The sequence below is a fragment of the Anomaloglossus baeobatrachus genome, chromosome 4, assembly GCF_048569485.1.
Source record: "Anomaloglossus baeobatrachus isolate aAnoBae1 chromosome 4, aAnoBae1.hap1, whole genome shotgun sequence".
In the NCBI taxonomy this organism is placed as follows: Eukaryota; Metazoa; Chordata; class Amphibia; order Anura; family Aromobatidae; genus Anomaloglossus; species Anomaloglossus baeobatrachus.
The window spans coordinates 252908808-252928451 of record NC_134356.1 but is presented as its reverse complement, the minus strand read 5'-3'; the positions used below and the strand labels follow the sequence as shown (position 1 = coordinate 252928451).

General features: G+C 45.2%; 1 protein-coding gene across 5 annotated transcripts in view; it reads left to right on the top strand.

Moving 5' to 3' along the window:
• Window positions 1-19644, top strand: part of CEP290 (centrosomal protein 290) — a 451099-nt gene that overhangs the window by 375256 nt on the left and 56199 nt on the right. For 3 of the 5 annotated variants that reach the window (XM_075344782.1, XM_075344781.1, XM_075344783.1), the window contains 5 exons: window positions 6262-7053; window positions 7257-7391; window positions 8951-9037; window positions 13993-14157; window positions 17867-17989. In XM_075344782.1, coding sequence (XP_075200897.1) covers window positions 6262-7053; window positions 7257-7391; window positions 8951-9037; window positions 13993-14157; window positions 17867-17989 — 1302 coding nt within the window. Of the gene's footprint in view, window positions 1-6261; window positions 7143-7256; window positions 7392-8950; window positions 9038-13992; window positions 14158-17866; window positions 17990-19644 lie in introns of those variants that run through there. The other 2 variants (XM_075344784.1, XM_075344785.1) reach the window with 2 other exon arrangements.

Sequence of the window (19644 nt, the reverse complement as noted above, 5' to 3'; positions counted from 1 at the left end):
GTTTTCCTTCACCATCCCTTAGAGGCTCTGGGAGAAGTGGGATCCTGACCGGTCATCCATTCACTGGGACCGGGCTCCCTCCGCAGCCCCTGTGGGAATCTGCCGGACAGGAGTCTATGTATCCTCAGGGACAGGGCCCCGCATCTAAAGGTACTCTGTGTCCCCATGGGGACTGTGCATGGAGCGCTTGTTTTCACAGATGCTGCAGCAGCTGCTGATTTGTGAAGACCGGGACTTCCGCGCCGACCGAGCCTGTTTGTCGGCCGCGGTATTAAATTTAGTCCCCGGCTTCATTGCGGCCTAGTACCATAACTCCCGCCCCCGGGCCTGCCAGTCAGGGGTAAGGGCGGGACGGTCGACCTGACGTCGGCAGTGAGGGCTGGAGCATACTTTAGGTTTCCTCCCCCCCCCCCTCACTGATCACTGTGGGGCCCCAGATTCCCGCACTTTACTAGTCGCCGCCCACGGCTCCCTCCTCCCCTGAGAGCTCCGGCAGCCATTTTTACACATTCTGCCGGTGGAGGATTTCAGGAACGAGCTCTGCAGCTCTGGGAGACCTAAGGCAGGGAATCTGGTGGACACACACTCCGCTTTGGGCGGTCGGTAAGCCACACCGGTCACCCGGTGCTGGTCCCCCTAGGGTGCCGGAGTATATATATATATATTTGTATATATTTTCTCTGTTCGGCCGGGTTGTTTACTTTTGGATATATACCCTCAGTGATCACTCTCCTAGGAGACAACAGCATGTCGTCCACAAGGAGCAAGGGCGCTAAGGCAAAGGGTTTTTTTGCAACCTGTACCTCTTGTGGGGCTATGTTACCTGCGGGTTCCACCTACCCTCACTGTGAGCAATGCTCGACCCCTGTTGCACTTGCTCAGCCGGAGCCTCGGTCACTAGTGGGCCCCTCGGATCAGGCAGACCCTCCTGCTTCCACTGTCTAGGCGGCAGGGACAGAGTTTGCAGTTTTTGCTGAGAAACTCTCTGAGTCGCTTTCACAATCCATGGCTCAGTCTATGGACAAATGGTCTGCCAAGCTACTAGAAGCCTTGCAGTCCAGACCGGTCCTTACACAGGCCCCGGGCACTGTTGGATCATCGCCTCCAGGCCCCTCTCGGTCTGCGCCGCAGCGTGCTCCTGGGGTGGCCCCTAGGTCTCACGTGGAGGACTCCTGCACGGACCACAGTCCCAGACCGGCTAAGCGGGCTCGCTGGGAATCTTCCCCGACTTCCTCACGCTGCTCGGGGTCTCAGCTTGAGGACTCTCTGGAGGACGAGGCGGACGTCGCAGCTCAGGGCTCTGACCCTGACGTTGCCCTCAATCTTGATACACCTGAGGGGGACGCCTTAGTAAATGATCTTATATCGTCCATTAACCAGGTGCTAGATCTTTCTCCCCCACCTCCACCTATAGAGGAGTCGGCTTCGCAGCAGGAGAAACACCAGTTTAGGTTTCCCAAACGTACACGGAGTGCGTTTTTTGATCACTCTAACTTCAGAGATGCTGTCCAGAAGCACAGAGCATTTCCGGACAAGCGCTTTACTAAGCGCCTTAATGACACACGTTACCCCTTCCCCTCTGACGTAGTTAAGGGTTGGGCTCAAGGTCCCAAGGTGGATCCTCCAGTCTCTAGACTGGCGGCTAGATCTGTACTATCAGTTGCAGATGGCTCATCGCTCAAGGATGCCACTGACAGGCAGATAGAGCTCCTGGTGAAATCCATCTATGAAGCCACAGGCGCGTCTTTTGCCCCGGCCTTTGCAGCCGTGTGGGCACTCCAAGCTATCTCAGCTTGTCTGTCTGAGATTAATGCGGTCACACGTACCTCTGCTCCGCAAGTTGCGTCTTGGCTTCTCAGGCGTCGGCTTTTTCGTCCTACGCCATGAACGCCGTCCTGGACTCTGCTAGCCGTACAGCGGTAGCATCCGCTAATTCGGTGGCAGTCCGCAGGGCCATGTGGCTACGCGAATGGAAGGCAGACTCTGCTTCCAAGAAGTTCTTAACCGGTTTGCCGTTTTCTGGCGACCGATTGTTTGGCGAACGATTGGATGAAATGATTAAGGAATCCAAGGGAAAGGACTCGTCCTTACCCCAGTCCAAACCGAAGAGACCTCAGCAACGGAAAATACAACCGAGGTTTCGGTCCTTTCGGCCCTCAGCCAAGTCCCAATCCTCCTCGTCCAACAGGCCGGAGAAGGGCCAGAGGAACTCCTATGCGTGGCGGTCCAAGTCACGCCCCCAAAAAATTCGGTGGCAGTCCGCAGGGCCATGTGGCTACGCGAATGGAAGGCAGACTCTGCTTCCAAGAAGTTCTTAACCGGTTTGCCGTTTTCTGGCGACCGATTGTTTGGCGAACGATTGGATGAAATGATTAAGGAATCCAAGGGAAAGGACTCGTCCTTACCCCAGTCCAAACCGAAGAGACCTCAGCAACGGAAAATACAACCGAGGTTTCGGTCCTTTCGGCCCTCAGCCAAGTCCCAATCCTCCTCGTCCAACAGGCCGGAGAAGGGCCAGAGGAACTCCTATGCGTGGCGGTCCAAGTCACGCCCCCAAAAAACCGCCGGAGGCACTGCCTCCAAGGCGGCCTCCTCATGACTTTCGGCCTCCCCGAACCGCATCCTCAGTCGGTGGCAGGCTCTCCCGCTTTTGCGACGCCTGGTGGCCACATGTCCAAGACCGATGGGTGAGAGACATTCTGTCTCACGGTTACAGGATAGAGTTCAGCTCTCGTCCTCCGACTCATTTCTTCAGAACATCTCCGCCCCCATTTCGGGCCGGCGCACTTTTTCAGGCTGTGGGCGTTCTGAAGACAGAAGGAGTGGTGATTCCCATTCCCCCTCAGGAACATGGTCACAGCTTCTACTCCAACTTGTTCGTGGTGCCAAAGAAGGACGGATCATTCCGTCCCGTTCTGGACCTCAAACTGCTCAACAGGCATGTGAGCACCAGAAGGTTTCGGATGGAATCTCTCCGCTCGGTCATCGCTTCGATGTCACAAGGAGACTTCCTAGCATCAATCTACATCAAGGATGCTTATCTCCATGTGCCGATCGCACCCGAACATCAACGCTTCCTGCGTTTCGCCATCGGGGACGAACACCTTCAGTTCGTGGCACTGCCTTTCGGCCTGGCGACAGCCCCACGGGTCTTCACCAAGGTCATGGCATCCGTTGTGGCGGTCCTACACTCTCAGGGACACTCGGTGATCCCTTACTTAGACGATCTCCTAGTCAGGGCACCCTCCCGGGTGGCGTGTCAACACAGCCTGACCGTCGCTCTGGCGACTCTCCAGCAGTTCGGGTGGCTCATCAACTTCCCAAAGTCCAAGTTGACACCGACCCAATCACTGACTCACCTCGGGATGGAGTTTCATACTCACTCAGCGGTAGTCAAGCTACCGCTGGACAAACAGCTTTCGCTGCAGACAGGGGTGCAATCTCTTCTTTGGGGTCAGTCACACCCCTTGAGGCGCCTCATGCACTTCCTGGGGAAGATGGTGGCAGCAATGGAGGCAGTGCTCTTCGCGCAGTTCCATCTGCGCCCACTCCAATGGGACATTCTCCGCAAATGGGACAGGAGGTCGACGTCCCTCGACAAGAACGTCTCTCTTTCCCTTGCAACCAAGACATCACTTCAGTGGTGGCTCCTTCCCAACTCTCTGTCGCAGGGAAAATCCTTCCTACCCCCAACCTGGGCTGTGGTCACGACGGACGCGAGCCTGTCAGGGTGGGGAGCGGTTTTTCTCCACCACAGGGCTCAGGGAACCTGGACTCCGATAGAGTTTTCCCTTCAGATCAATGTTCTGGAGATAAGGGCAGTGTATCTAGCCCTTAAGGCGTTCCATCGGTGGCTGGAGGGCAGGCAGATCCGCATACAGTCGGACAACGCCACGGCGGTCGTGTACATCAACCACCAGGGCGGCACGCGCAGCCGTCAAGCCTTCCAGGAAGTCCGGCGGATTCTGCTGTGGGCGGAAGCCACAGCCTCCACCCTCTCCGCAGTTCACATCCCGGGCGTAGAAAACTGGGAAGCAGATTTTCTCAGTCGTCAGGGCATGGATGCGGGGGAATGGTCTCTTCACCCAGACGTGTTTCGAGAGATCTGTCGCCGCTGGGGAACGCCGGACGTCGATCTCATGGCGTCACGGCACAACAACAAGGTCCCGGCCTTCATGGCACGGTCTCAAGATCACAGAGCTCTGGCGGCGGACGCGTTAGTTCAGGATTGGTCGCAGTTTCGACTCCATTATGTGTTTCCTCCTCTGGCGATGTTGCCCAGAGTGTTACGCAAGATCAGATCCGACTGTCGTCGCGCCATTCTCGTCGCTCCAGATTGGCCGAGGCGGTCGTGGTACCCGGATCTGTGTCATCTCACGGTGGGTCAGCCGTAGGCGCTTCCAGACCGCACAGACCTGCTGTCACAAGGGCCGTTTTTCCATCTGAATTCTGCGGCCCTCAACCTGACTGTGTGGCCATTGAGTCCTGGCTCCTTACGTCGTCGGGTTTATCTCAATTACCTCACTCCGAAGAGTGTCGGAGCTTGCAGCGCTGTCATGCAAATCCCCTTTCCTGGTGTTTCACCAGGATAAGGTGGTTCTGCGTCCTGTCCCGGAGCTTCTCCTTAAGGTGGTATCTCCTTTTCATCTCAATCAGGATATCTCCTTACCGTCATTTTGCCCTCATCCAGTTCACCAGTGTGAAAAGGATTTGCATTCATTAGATCTAGTGAGAGCACTCCGGCTCTACGTGTCTCGCACGGCGCCCCTGCGCCGTTCAGATGCGCTCTTTGTCCTGGTCGCTGGCCAGCGTAAGGGTTCGCAGGCTTCCAAGTCAACCTTGGCTCGGTGGATCAAGGAACCGATTCTTGAAGCCTACCGTTCTTCGGGGCTTCGTCTTCCTTCGGGCCTGAAAGCCCATTCTACCAGAGCCGTGGGTGCGTCCTGGGCATTGCGACACCGGGCTACGGCTCAGCAGGTGTGTCAGGCAGCTACCTGGTCTAGTCTGCACACCTTCACAAAACACTATCAAGTGCATACCTATGCTTCGGCAGATGCCAGTCTAGGTAGGCGAGTCCTTCAGGCGGCGGTTGCCCACCTGTAGGAAGGGGTCGTTTTTCGGCTCTCTTTTATTGAGGTATTCTTTTACCCACCCAGGGACTGCTTTTGGACGTCCCAATTGTCTAGGTCTCCCAATGGAGCGACAAAGAAGAAGGGAATTTTGTTTACTTACCGTAAATTCCTTTTCTTCTAGCTCCTATTGGGAGACCCAGCACCCGCCCCTGTTCCCTTCGGGCTGGTTGTTCTTTTGTGTACACATGTTGTTCATGTTGAATTGTTCTTTTGGTTATGGTTTCAGTTCTCCGAACTCCTTCGGATTGAATTTACCCCAGACCAATTTATAAGTTTCCTCCTTCCTGCTTTTGCACCAAAACTGAGGAGCCCGTGATGCACGGGAGGGTGTATAAGCAGAGGGGGAGGGGTTACACTTTTCAGTGTAATACTTTGTGTGGCCTCCGGAGGCAGAAGCTATACACCCAATTGTCTGGGTCTCCCAATAGGAGCTAGAAGAAAAGGAATTTACGGTAAGTAAACAAAATTTCCTTCTTTATCTGCTGCAGATCTACCAGTTCTCTGATTGGCAGCTCTCTGCCTATGTACAGTGTACACAGAAAGCTGCCATTCAGTGGTGGGGGCATGGCCGCCATACCTGCCAGCAGGTTTTTTAGTCTTCTAGAGAAAAAAAAAACACTTATCAGCAGGAGATTATCAAAAATAGAGCAAGTATCCAGGTAAGTGACCGATCACTGGAACTAGGGTCTCTGTCCTTGTCATGCAGCTCTCATATTAGGTGACGAGAACCTGGTGACAGATGCCCTTTAGGTTTAGAATGTCTACAAATTAGACCGCTCTAGTATTTTTTACATAAAGATATTTGTGTTCCAAATATATATAATGAATTGAAAGGAAATGACAAACTATGTACAACATGTGTAAGGAATATAGTGCCATGAGATAGAAATATTGCAGCATTGTAAGCTTCATGATTTATCATTCTCAGTAGGATTATGCATTGCTTACCCAGCATGGCACAAACTCACATGCCACATGCTCTGTCATTAACCCCGCCATTATCCTGACAAACTGCTGACAATGACAGACCGCGAATATGATGGAAACAAATGTCCTGCCATGTCCATGTTCCTTAATCTCTCTTTTTTTTTTTTTTTTGTGCACTGTGTTAATACATGTCACACCTCAGAATATAGAGGCAGATCCGGAAAAGAAAATGGATAAACTAAAATATGCAGTGACTCCTATGACAAGGAGAAGCCTCTTTAAAAGGATAAAGGAGAAAACGCTTCTGATAGAAGACGATGCTGACGAGCATATGACAACGTTGTCTTACTGTAGAACACAGCACATAGAAACGATTGCTGAAGATAATGTGGATGTCTTAAATTATTGCCCTTCTGTGTATAACCCGAATAATGCCACAGCAGTAAGTGCCACTGCTTCAGATGTGGGCGATGATCTGTGTAGAGCAGAAAATGCAACATGTTCTAGAACCCCACCCGCCAGCAATACACCTTCACCACGATCATGTGATGCATCGAGGTCCGCTAGTGTGGCACCTTCTTCTAAGCCGGGTGATACATCGCTTCCCGTTAGCACGACAGCCACCCCAGGGCTGGGTGACGCATCAGTTGGAAGCACCCAAGCTATTGACGATATTGGAGACATTGACTGCCAGAACACCTTCACCACGTCACCTAGTAAACCCAGCAGGACAAATACAATTCAAGATGCTAAGGAAAGCCAACATTACAATGATGGATGGTTGGGTACAAGCGGAGAGAAGCCGGAGAAAGAGCTGAGTTATGGACACCCAATAAATTCCGATACCGAATGCCCAACTGCTTCAGAGGGTGGTCAGCCATATCCTTACTCTGACATTAAGGATAATAAATGCCATATGGGTGGAGAGGACGTCTCCGAAAATGACCATGCCAATAAATTGGATATGAGTTCAGACCTAAATCCTCATCTACAGGTGTGACCGCCTTCCATACCCAAACCTCCCATACATGATCCTGTTTTATGAAGCAGTAGTTGGCTTACTTAGTTTATCCCTTAGCACTAGGTAGGACTTCAGCTCTGCTAGCTTTGTCGATAAGGTATCTCGGATCCAATGCATTATGTAGATGCTTAGCCAAATGTATAATTACTGAAAAATAGTTTATTTTCTTCCACTAGACATCCGGTGTAGGATCGGAGGATCCAACTAGCAGAGAAATGGAACTACAAAGAGAGAATTTGAGACTATCTGCTGAAAATGTGGAGATACAGTTTCAACTGGAGCAGGCTAATAAAGACTTGCCACGTTTAAAGGTATAGTGGTGATTTGCTGATCGTGAGTGAAGTGTATGCATGCTTATGACAGCATGATTTTATTTCTTTTTCATAACTTTTTTTGCATGTATATATTAGATGTGTCACCAAATTTCACAGCACTATTCAATCTAAAATTGACAGTGAGACTTGATGAGGCTGGTGTGTTTACTTTGAAAATATATTACTGTATAATCTTGATATAGTCTAACTATAGAATTAAATATGTCATTAGTCAAAGTGTACTCCATCTTTACCCACCCAGCCTGATGCGTGCAGCTTGTATTGAGCAGTGTGAGATCTCAGCAGCAGAGAGGAGGGACAGTGAGGAACTGTCAATTGGGATGGATGGCAAGCGATTGATAGAAACTCTCATAAAGGATTATTCTGCAGTTTTGACATGAATTTTAGTAAGTACACTAACCTCATCAGGTCTCAAGGTGGCTTTACACACTGCAACATCGCAAACGACATCGCTGTAACGTCACCAGTTTTGAGACGTAATAGCGACCTCCTCAGCGACATTGCAGTGTGTGAAACACATCAGTGACCTGGCCCCTGCTGTGAAGTTGCTGATCGCTACAAATCGTTCAGGACCATTCTTTGGTCCTTTGTTTCCCGCTGTGCAGCATGATCGCTAGAAAGTCTCAGTGTGCAAATGGGACTTAAATGTGCAGGCAGCAGGAGCCGGCTTCTGCGGACACTGGTAACCACGGTAAACATCACGTAACCAAGAAGCCCTGTCCTTGGTTACCTGATATTTACCTTCGTTACCAGCCTCCGCCGCTCTCACTGTCAGTGCCGGCTCCTGCTCCTTGCACGTGTAGCAGAGTACACATCATGTAATTAACCCCATGTGTGCTGTAACTAGGAGAGCAGGCAGCCAGCGCTAAGCAGTGTGCGCTGCTCCCTGCACGTGTAGCTACAGCACACATCAGGTAATTAACCCGATGTGTACTGTAGCTAGGAGAGCAGGGAGCCAGCGCTAAGCAGTGTGCGCGGCTCCTGCTCTGTGCACATGTAGCTGCAGCACACATCGGGTAATTAACCCGATGTGTACTGTAGCTAGGAGAACAGGGAGCCAGCGCTAAGCAGTGTGCGCTGCTCCCTGCTCTCTGCACGTGTAGCTGCGTGCGCTGGTAACCAAGGTAAATATCGGGTTGGTTACCCAATATTTACCTTAGTTACCAAGCGCAGCATCGCTTCAGTGCGTCGCTGCTGGCTGGGGGCTGGTCACTGGTTGCTGGTGGGATCGCTGGAGCGTCTGACTGTGTGACCTCTCACCAGCGACCTCCTAGCAACTTACCAGCGATCCCTATCAGGTTGTATCGTTGTTGGGATCGCTGGTAAGTTGTTTAGTGTGACGGTACCTTAAGAGATCTAGTATGCAGCCATTCTGTCATGGATTTTAAAGTAAATAATTAGATCCAAAAGATGGTCGTATTGTGAAATCTGGTGACCGATCCGCTTTAGTGTATATATATCCAGTAAATGCATCTGACTTCCATTTTGCTTTTTAAGTTTTCTGATTACAGTATATGTACATCTACCACTTTTAGGATCAAATAGCTAACTTAAAGGAAATGTGTGATCTTCTCAAAAAAGATAAACTGGAAGCAGAACGTAAACTTGGAAATGTCAGAGGGGTGAGTGTTGACGCCTTGTACAATTCTGTGAAAAAGTATCGGTCCCTTCCATTTACAGAAATATTTATTTTACTTGCTTATAGAGCACCATCGTATTCCACAGCGCTTTACAAACATTATCCTCACTGTCCCCATTGGGGCTCACAATTTAAATTCCCTATCAGTAGGTCTTTGGCGTGTGGAAGAGACCGGAGGGCACAGAGGAAAGTCATAAAAACATGGGAAAAACAAATTCTTTGATCTGCAAAGCAACAGTGCCAACCACTGAGCCACTGTGCTGTTGAGGGATGAGTATAGATCCTTCAGGGCAATAACACCCTTACATCCCCTTTCATTTCACCCTAAACCCTTTCTTTTGCTGACTTGCTTATCTTTTAAAAGGGCTTCACAATCACTTTATTGCCCCCCAAAATGCTGCTCCTGCAGTTTTGAAGTTGTGTATACATGAATCTGGAAGTGCATTGTGGCATGACGATGCACTTACAGCTTCTCAGCAGCATGCTGTATTCTATCTAGCACTACCCTCCACTGATTGTTAGCCATTGTACCAGAACCAAAGAAATATCATTTACCCTGAAATTAGTATAAACAATTACCTGGCCTATGGCTGATCTTCAGAGGAGCACCATCTTGGCAAGTACGGGGCTCATCAGACACCCAACTGCCATGACAATGCGATTTCAGGATTCTGATGGGCTCGTTGACCATCGTGACTGCACAAGTTAAATGTTACTGGCAAGATTGGCAATGGCATTTAAAGTGTTAACAGCATGGAGGTGCGGAGTTCAGCTTCACTCACTGCTGTTAGAGGCAGACATTGGCTGTGTCGTACAGCCAGCATCTGGCAGGAAAGATGCAGGCTCAGCTTCAGAGCCTGCATAAAAAAATGGGGACTCAGCATGTTATGAATGGGTTAAAAAATATTCATGGGTAAAAGGAGCTCAAGAAAGTATGGAGCTCTTGGGCTTAATAAACCGTCCTCAAAGTGTAGCTAACTAAGCCCCATAAGAAAATTATATTGCATAAAATATATTGTGTGTCAAACACATATTTAGCGAGATGAAATGATTAAAATAGCGCAATAATTAAATTTTAAAGCTAACAATAAAACCTCGGCTAGTTTGCTTCTCATTACATTAGGGCAAGCTTAGCTGTATATGTTAACATGCCATCGTTTATTGGGCCTAATGAGGCACATTTGGACATTTCCGTGCCATTCTACCTTTAATAATAGTGAGAAATTCTTCTAATATTCTATAAAGTACCCAACAGTGAGGAAAGATTATTGACAATAACAATTTCAATAATTTATGAACATCACAGTAAAGAAAAGCCTCGCTAGCTATTGTATTGATGTGTTTGCCACCCACATGCATAGCAAGCTTGTTCTCTGCAGTTTTTTTATATCAATACATTTATCATTAATGTGAAAAAAAAACAGATAATAATGTTCATCTACTTACACAATAGCTATTATATGCAGTAAAATAATCATTGGCGAACACAAAATATAGTGCTAAATCTACTACTTCTCTGCAGGCTATAGCTCTCCTGCAAAAACTGCGCTCCCCTCCCTCTTATTGAAATGGTAACCTTGACAATTGTTATGAGATTTGAAACATAGGAACACCCATCAGTGGGAAGTCTCTGCTGGTGATAACTACTGTACGTGTGTGTTTCTCCTTATTCCGTCTATGCTTAATCTCCAAGATTTGCTACTTCCTATAGCATTTAGGGTATGTGCACATCAGGAGACGTTGCGTTCTAGACACAGCATCATTCTTCTTGTGGAGACTCTAGTGTTCTCTGCAGGACGCAGCGTCCGTGCCCACAATCAGGAATCTGGGCGCAGCATATTTTCACTGTGTTCTCCCACTCCTTCTCCGAAGTATAAATTGATAGGGTGCTGCTTGCAAACCTGCGCCACAGGTCTGTTTAGGCTGCTTAGAAAAGAAGCACAGTGGACATCGGATTTCTATAAATCCCATCCACTGTGCTTGTATTGTACAATGCAGAGTTTTGCATGCAGTGAAAATACGCTGTGTCCAAAACACTGCTAATCCTGATCATGTTCACAGGCCCTTAGAGTTGCTAAGTTTAAAGGAGTTGTCCAGGATGTTTTTTTGTTTTTTAATAATGAAGCTAAAATGCTTCATAATAATGTTTTACAATATAGTTCTGAAAAACAATTTTTGCCTTGTTATTGTTCCTGATATTCGGCCAATGGTCCGAATATTTTTCCTTGTAGATCACATGCCATACATCTAACTCGTACTCTATGCTATTCATTTACCAATCATCACTAATGATACTTACTATGGTCTAGACTGCCAATGCATGTGAACCATTATTTATAGATCACACATTGCGTGTTTAACTTGTCTGTAAAATATGATTGCACACTTATTATTCTTTGCAAATGGAAGAGTATTTATGTACATAGGCGAAATCTTAGAACTTAGTACGACCAATTCAACGTTTCGGCTTAAGCAGCCTTGTTCACGCGGTCGCTTCTGATGTTGATTTCCTTTATATATATGAGAGGTTTATAAAGAAATGAGGGTTCCTTACTGTAGTGTGCACTCCCGTACAGGAGATATAACAGCACGGGAGTGCACACTACATTAAGGAACTATCTTTTCTTTATAAACCTCTTATATATAAAGGAGATCAACATCACAAGCGACTGCGTGAACAAGGCTGCTTAAGCCGAAACATTGAATTGGTCGTACTACGTTCTATGATTTCTCCTATGTAAATAAATACCCTTCCATTTGCAAAGAATAATCAGTGTGCAGTGTATCTTTAATGACTGTATTCTGGGAACCTCACCCGTACATTTGTACCTGAAGAAATCAGTATAGTGTGCACACCTTTTTTCCTCGATTTACTGTAAGATATGATTGGGCATCACCTAGAGAGTAGCTGGGAGCTGTACTACACGTTTCCGCAGAGCACCCCCATTACTAACTTGGCAAGTACAGTGTTAAAAAAAAAAAAAAACACACACAAAAGGAAAAACAAAATATTTGAATAAAGACTCCTTACACTCCCTCATTCACCAATATATTAATAAAAAAAATGTTTGAAATTCCAGCGAAATCCAACTGGGGAATAAACACTCCCTCATTCACCAATTTATTATTTAAACATAAATCCTGGAATTTCTGAGTTAATCTAAAGAGTAATGTCCCACGAAACCTATCGAATTCTATGGAGCTGCGTTCTGAGAACTTTCTCAGAACGAGGCTCTATAAGTTACTGCTGGTCAGCAGCAGCACAGAATTTTTTACTCTCGTAAGAAATTGCGGGCTGCTGCTGACCAGCAGTGACTTATAGAGCCTCGTTCTGAGAAAACTCCCAGAATGTAGCTCCATAGGAATCCATGGACAGCATGGGACATAACTCCATTGGATTACGTCGGACCTTCCAGGATTTCTTTTTAATTAATAATTTGTCAATTCACAGCTGACATCAACCACAAAAGTATTACCCCGATTTCCACTGCACCAGGCCAATCGGAATAGCCAGGTAAAGCGCCAGATTTAGCACATCTAAAGTGATGCGCCACTTCTGGGATGGCTACAGGCTACTATTTCCAGGCTGAGAGGGGCAAAAATATGACCCTTCCCACTCTGATAATATCAGCAGCCAACTGTCTGCTTCACCTTGGTTGGATTTCAGAAATAGGCCGGAGTCCTCACTGGTTTTAAAAATTATTTATTTAAATATTTTTTTAAAAACTACATGGGATATCCTCTATTTTCGATAACCAGTGGGACCACATATTTTTTTTTTTAATTCCTTATTCACAGTTTTCCGTTTTGCTTCCTTTTGTAGCCCCTAGCCCTTACCATGACCATTTTACAGCCATTTTACAGCAGACAAGTTCAGGTCTCCATTGACATACAGTATATGGGGTTCAGCATCCGTGGTAAAGTCCGCTTCCCGAACCGAGCTTTTATTTATAGTCTGGGTGGACCGAACTTCCACGGGTTGGCTTAAGATTAGTTTCTAAATATTGGATTCTGTTATTCTTGATGTTATGTAGTCAGTCACTTTCAGCTATAATTCAAGTTTTTCCTGTGTCTTCTGAACCAGGATTTGATTTTCCTGGTGGTCGTTACCCCAAGAAGAAGAACATCAAGAATTCCTACTTTATTTAGCCACTCTTTTGTTATTATACACAATTATAAGAGATTTATTAACATTTTTCTTTTAAACCCTGTTGAAGCTATATACAGTAGTTTGCCATTAGAGAATAATCCCTCCGCTAGTGAGTGCATGTAAGGATAACATTTTCCGTGTTGAACTCCCTTCCCAATGAGAACTAGGGGCAGCGCTGGGGTCCTGGGTTCAGATCCCTCCAAGGCCAACATCTGCAAGCAGTATATATGTTCTCCTTATGTTTGTATGGTTTTTCTCCAGTTTCCTCCCACACATCAAAGATATACTGATAGGGAATTCAGATTGTGAGCCCCAATAGGGCAGTACTGATAATGTCTTTAAAGTATTATGGAATATGGTGGCGCCATATAAGTAAGTGTAATAAACTAATGATGTCTTGTGATGTCTTATAATTGTCATTGAATAAAAAGGGGGGAGGGGTGATGAGTAGAGTGGTTTTATTTTTTGTCTGGAATGTCCAGCTGTTGAATTTTTATGATTTATTGTGTACTTTTTGGTTCTCAGTTCACATTACTTTTCTTCTATTGTTTTTCTAATTATAAGGAACTCTTTCCATAACATTTTGAAAAATTGTATTGTACATTTGTACAATTGTATTCATACATTATACAATATATAATTTACACCTGAGACACTGCCATGAAATTTGCAAGGAATATTTCACTCCTTGTGTATTATGGAAAGTAATCTATACGTGGAGTCGTGGACCACTCCTGATCATCACCATCCACTATTAATCCGCTATATGTTCATAAATGTTTCTATAGTCTGGAAGAAGTGGAAAGACTGTTCCAGAACTGGAGAAGACAATAGGGTTAATGAAAAGAGTGGTTGAACGAGTTCAGAGAGAAAATGAGGAACTTAAGAAAGCTCCTGGAGTAGTGGCAAATGAAAAGATATCCAACCTGGAATTGCAAAATGAAAACCTCAAGGTATGCCTTCATCTTCATATGGACGATAAGTTCAGGTCTCCAAAGCTACTTGATGTTATGACATCTTTATCATGCTCCTAAATGGCTTTGTTGTCTGCCACACTGCACTGCACAGAATAGTCTGATACAGTGCCTTGAAAAAGTATTCATACCCCTTGAACTTTTCCACATTTTTTCACTTGACACTCACAAACTTAACCCCTTCACGACCATGGACGGATCTTTCCGTCATGGATCGTGTCCCGGTAAGCCCTGCCCCCTGCCGCGGGCAGGTGGCGTGGATTGGCACACATTTCAGCTGTTTTAAACAGCTGACATGTGTGCCTACATGTTCCGAGTGGAATCGCATTCCACCCGGAACATTAACCCCTTAGATCTCGCTGCCAAAGTCTGGCAGCGAGATCTATATGCGCGCGGCCATGTTTTCTACTTACCGCCGCCCCCTCCGGACGTCACGTGAGTGATCACGTGACGTTCGGTGGCTGCCATCGTAGCACAGCGTCATGTGATGACGCCTGCTGCGTAGAAGTTTCACTTTCCTTTTTCCTCGGCACGGAGCAGAGGAAAAAAGAAAGTGACTATTTCTGCTGTTTACAGCAGTATAGCTGTGATCAGCAGATAGCGATCAGCGATCGGATTGCTTATCGCTATAGCCCCCTAGGGGGACTAGTAAAATAAAATAAAAAAAGTAAAAAAAAAGTTTTAAAAAATTAAAAAAAAAAAAAAAAACCTAAAAGTTCAAATCACCCCCCTTTCCCCCCATTGAAAATTAAAGGGTTAAAAAAAAAAAAATATACAGATATTTGGTATCGCCGCGTTCAGAAATGCCCGATCTATCAAAATATAAAATCAATTAATCTGATTGGTAAACGGCGTAGTGGCACAAAAATTCCAAACGCCAAAATTATGTTTTTTGGTCGCCGCAAGTTTTACGCAAAATGCAATAACAGGCGATCAAAACATAGCATCTGCGCAAAAATGCTATCATTAGAAACATCAGCTCGAGACGCAAAAAATAAGCCGTCACTGAGCCATAGATCCCAAAAAATGAGAACTCTACGGGTTTCGGAAAATGGCGCAAAACGTACGCCACTTTTATTGGACAAGCTTGTGAATTTTTTTTTAACCCCTTAGATACAAGTAAACCTATACATGTTTGGTGTCTACAAACTCGCACCGACCTCAGGCATCATACCCACACATCAGTTTTACCATATAGTGAACACCGTGAATAAAAGATCCCAAAAACTATTGTGCCATCACACTTTTTTTGCAATTTTTCCACACTTGGAATTTTTTTGCTGCTTTCCAGTACACCATATGGTAAAACTTATGGTTTCATTTAAAAGTACAACTTGTCCCGCAAAAAACAAGCCCTCATATGGCAAGATTGACGGAAAAATAAAAAAGTTACGGCTCTCGGAAGAAGGGGAGCAAAAAACAAAAACGCAAAAACGGAAAGTGCCCCGGGGCTGAAGGGGTTAAAGGGATATGTCCATCTCCAAGATCATATTCCAATATGAAGTAGGTGTAATAATAATATTAGCAATTATCTCCAATTAGAAATGTATTATAGTTTTCCTGATATAGCCATGTCTCTTACCTCATGTACAGGGCATTGCAGCTTGGGTATCTATGGCTATGACCACAAGCAGCTAACCGTCACTATATGAGTGGTTGTAACCATGGATGCCTAAGCTCCAATAGCCTGCACATGAGGTAAGTGACATAGCTAATCAGAAGAACTGTACAACATTTATAATTTGAGATATTTGCTAATAATATTATTGCATTTACTACATATTGAGATAGGAACTTGGAGATCTTTGGGATTTTATGTGATGTATGAACACACAATTGCAGTATTTGGGAAGTGTAAAGGGAATGATATATGTTTTTTAAATATTTTAGAAATATACAGTAACTCAGATGGCGTGTCACTTTTAGAAAAATCCATAATTTTGTGATATTTGTAGCTCTAATAACAAAAAATGTTAATTCTAATATATTTACTGTATTTATTAATAAAGCAAATAATTCTTTACCTTAACTGCTTAATGACTTTTTTTGCTGCTGAATTTCATTTTTTTATCTTTTGAAAGGGTCGGCTACTGCTACTACCACTTCCTTTATTTAATCTAGCTTTTTTTATTTATTTGGTTCTTCATCAGGTAAGCGGTGACAGGAGATAGCCTGTTAGCCCTGCAGGCAATTAGGGGTTAACTAGACTAGAGTCTCAGATCAGATGTTACCTTCCCCTTGAATTGCTGAGCAGTAACGATGTTGGGGTACAGTGGTAGGATTGTGAGGTCTTGGCAGGGTAACTGTCTCTGATAGCTCTTCTCTTCCCCCAGTATTAATGAGCAGTAACTGTATTGGGGTACAGTGGTAGCACTGTGAGGTCTTGGCAGAGTTAACTGTCTCTGATGGAGTGTTCTCTTCCCACAGTATTGATAAGCAGTAACTGTTGGGATACAGTGGTAGCACAGTGTCATCTTGGAAAAGGTAACTGTCTCTCATGGGGTGTTATCTTCCTCCTGTATTGATGAGCTGTAACTATGTTGAGGTACAGTGGTAGCACAGTGTGGTCTTTGCAGGGTAACTGTCTCTAATGGGGTGTTATCTTCCTCCTGTATTGCTGAGCGGTAACTGTGTTGGGGTACAGTGGTAACACAGTGCCATCTTGGCAGAGTTAACTGTCTCTGATGGGGTGTTCTCTTCCCCAGTATTGCTGAGCAGTAACGGTGTTGAGGTACAGTGGTAGCACTGTGAGGTCTTAGCAAGGCTAACTGTCTCTGATGACTGTTCTCTTCCCCCAGTATTAATGAGCAGTAACGATGTTGGGGTACAGTGGTAGCACTGTAAGGTCTTGGCAGGGTAACTGTCTCTCATGGGGTTTTCTCTTCTCCCAGTATTGCTGAGCAGTAACGGTGTTGTGGGTACAGTGGTAGCACTGTGAGGTTTTGGCAGGGTAACTGTAACTGTGATGGCGTGTTCTCTTCTCCCTGTATTGCTGAGCGATTTGTATGGTGGCAACGTGAGATTTTGGTACTTGGTTTAAGACAATGGCGTGTGTGTAAGGAGCTCACATGCCTGAAATTACTCTCCTATCCCCCAAGAGCCATCCGCCGCTTACATGGGTTGCAAGTCTGTGGGTGGTGAGGTCTGGCTTCACTGCCTTCACTAATGGAGGGAAGATTGGGGCCTTTTGTGCCACGCTCCCAGTAGGAGAGTTGTCCTACCTCCAGATGCTGACACTGTCTGCTTGCTGCTCTGGCTTCACTACCTGACCGCATCAGCATCCAGAGGTGGGGCCACTCGCCTACTGAGAGGGCGGCACGAATGGTGCCATCTTATCTCCGTTAGTGAAGGCGGTAAAGCCAGTGCCACGCGGCAGCAAAAACGTCTCGACATGTCACCTGTAACACACCTCATAGGTTAGCCATCACTACACTAGAGCCACGCTCTAAACAAACTCTGCCTGCCCAGATGTAAACCTAATAGCAGTTGTCGCACAAAGTTTATTTACAATCTTTTTCAGAAATAAAGCCTTGTCATATGGCCTGCGACACTCAATGATAATGAGCATTTATTGTGAACTAAAACTCTGTATTATTCTTGTTGCTTCTGTTCAGAGCCGCATTAATACAAGTCTGCGTGTTGTAAGAGATCAGTACTTCATAATCATTTTTCTTTATTGCCCACCTAGTCAGAACTTGAAAAGCTGCAGCTGCATGTGGGTGGACAGCTAAGTATGAGATATGAAGCAAAGACAAAAGGCATGGAGAAAGTAATTGCTGAAAATGAGAGACTTCGGAAAGAGCTCAAGTCGGTAAGAAAAGAATATCCATGATCTGCGTCACTTTGAAACCATAGCCATCATATATGATTAAACCAATCAGACAATTTACAGTGTAAACATTGTTTTACAAGATCCCATGACAGCTACCTCTGCTGGTGCTGATTGGATGTAATTGCTGCATTATTATATCCTTCCAGAACGACGTACCACTGCTGCGTGTGGAGTCTTGCTTCTTTACCTGTTTGTAATGCAAAAATCATTTCTTTCTCAGATGATCTGCGCATTTCAACTCCTGCAGAACATTTTGGTCTATAGCCTCCTTTGTACTAATATAATTGTCTCTTTGCTATCTCTACAAAAAAATATATTTTGTTTGAAAAAAATCTTTTTTTTTTCTTTTTCCTATGGTGCCAATTTTGTGGCAAACATGAAGCAGAACATAACATTAAAAAAGAGGAAATTATTTTAACTCTGTATATGATAACTAGAAATCTGCACAACTTTCCTATTATTCTTTTTCCGTTTCTACCTACTCTCTTTTCTATAGTATATTCTATTTGTTTTGTATTCCTTCATATGAAGCTCCACTGTATACACACCGTCCCTAGTGATGATATGACAAAGGTTGACAGCCACACTCCTGGGCAATGGCTGGGATCAAAGAAGGCACTGATCCTGGCTGTGTAACCCTGAAGATGCTGCCGGGCATATAATACATTGGCATTTATAAACTTGCAATATTATTCCAGAGTATTGCTCAGCTGAACCTCTCTGTTCTAAGCATACTGTTATGGCAGACACTACACAGAATTTACATGTATGCCCAACTTTATTTATTAAACTGGATACATTGGGGAATTGGAAGCCAATGAAGGGTTTGTTGAGGGTAGTTTAACAAAGAGAGAAGTAGACTAGTGAGCCAACAGAGTTAAGGATGGAATGAAGAGGTGCAAGACTGTTAACAGAAAGGCCACTGTGGACGATATTGCAGTAGTCAAGGTGGGAGATGATGAGGGAGTGAGCATTTTAGTAGATTCATGGTTGAGGAAAGCACAGGGTCAGGAAATATATTTGAATTGAAGGTGGTAAGGGTTTGGATGTGGGGTTTGAAGCAGTGCTCTCTTGTTAAAGTCCGAAAGCCTTATCACCGACAACAAAGGCCAATAGATCTAAAACTGTATGGTGGATTTAAAAAAAAAATAAAAAAATATATTGAATACACAGGAGAGCATTGGGAATAAAATAAGAGCAATTGACCTGATGACAGATCCTCTTTAAAGAGAACCTTTCATATTGAAAATTATATCTGATCTGTAGGCAGGATCTTATAGAACAGAAGGAGCTGATCTAATTGATAATTGTGTGGGAAAGGTTTCAGAAACTTGCATTTCATTTATGGAAATACATGGTGTTTGTAGATATGAGTAAAGTGGGCGATCCTATAAAGTTATTTGACAAGCACCCCCTGCATACAAAGATAGCTGTTAATATTTAAATAAGACTCATGCATACAAATACCAAGGACTTGCATGCATATTTGTGACAGGTTCCGTTTAAATTTTGCACCTACTCTTTAGGTCCTGGATTAGTCATAATCTGACTAGTAATCACCGAGCACTACCATGCTTGGTACTTGGATAGGCTCCAGTCATGTACCTAGTATAATATGATTCAAGGAAAAATCA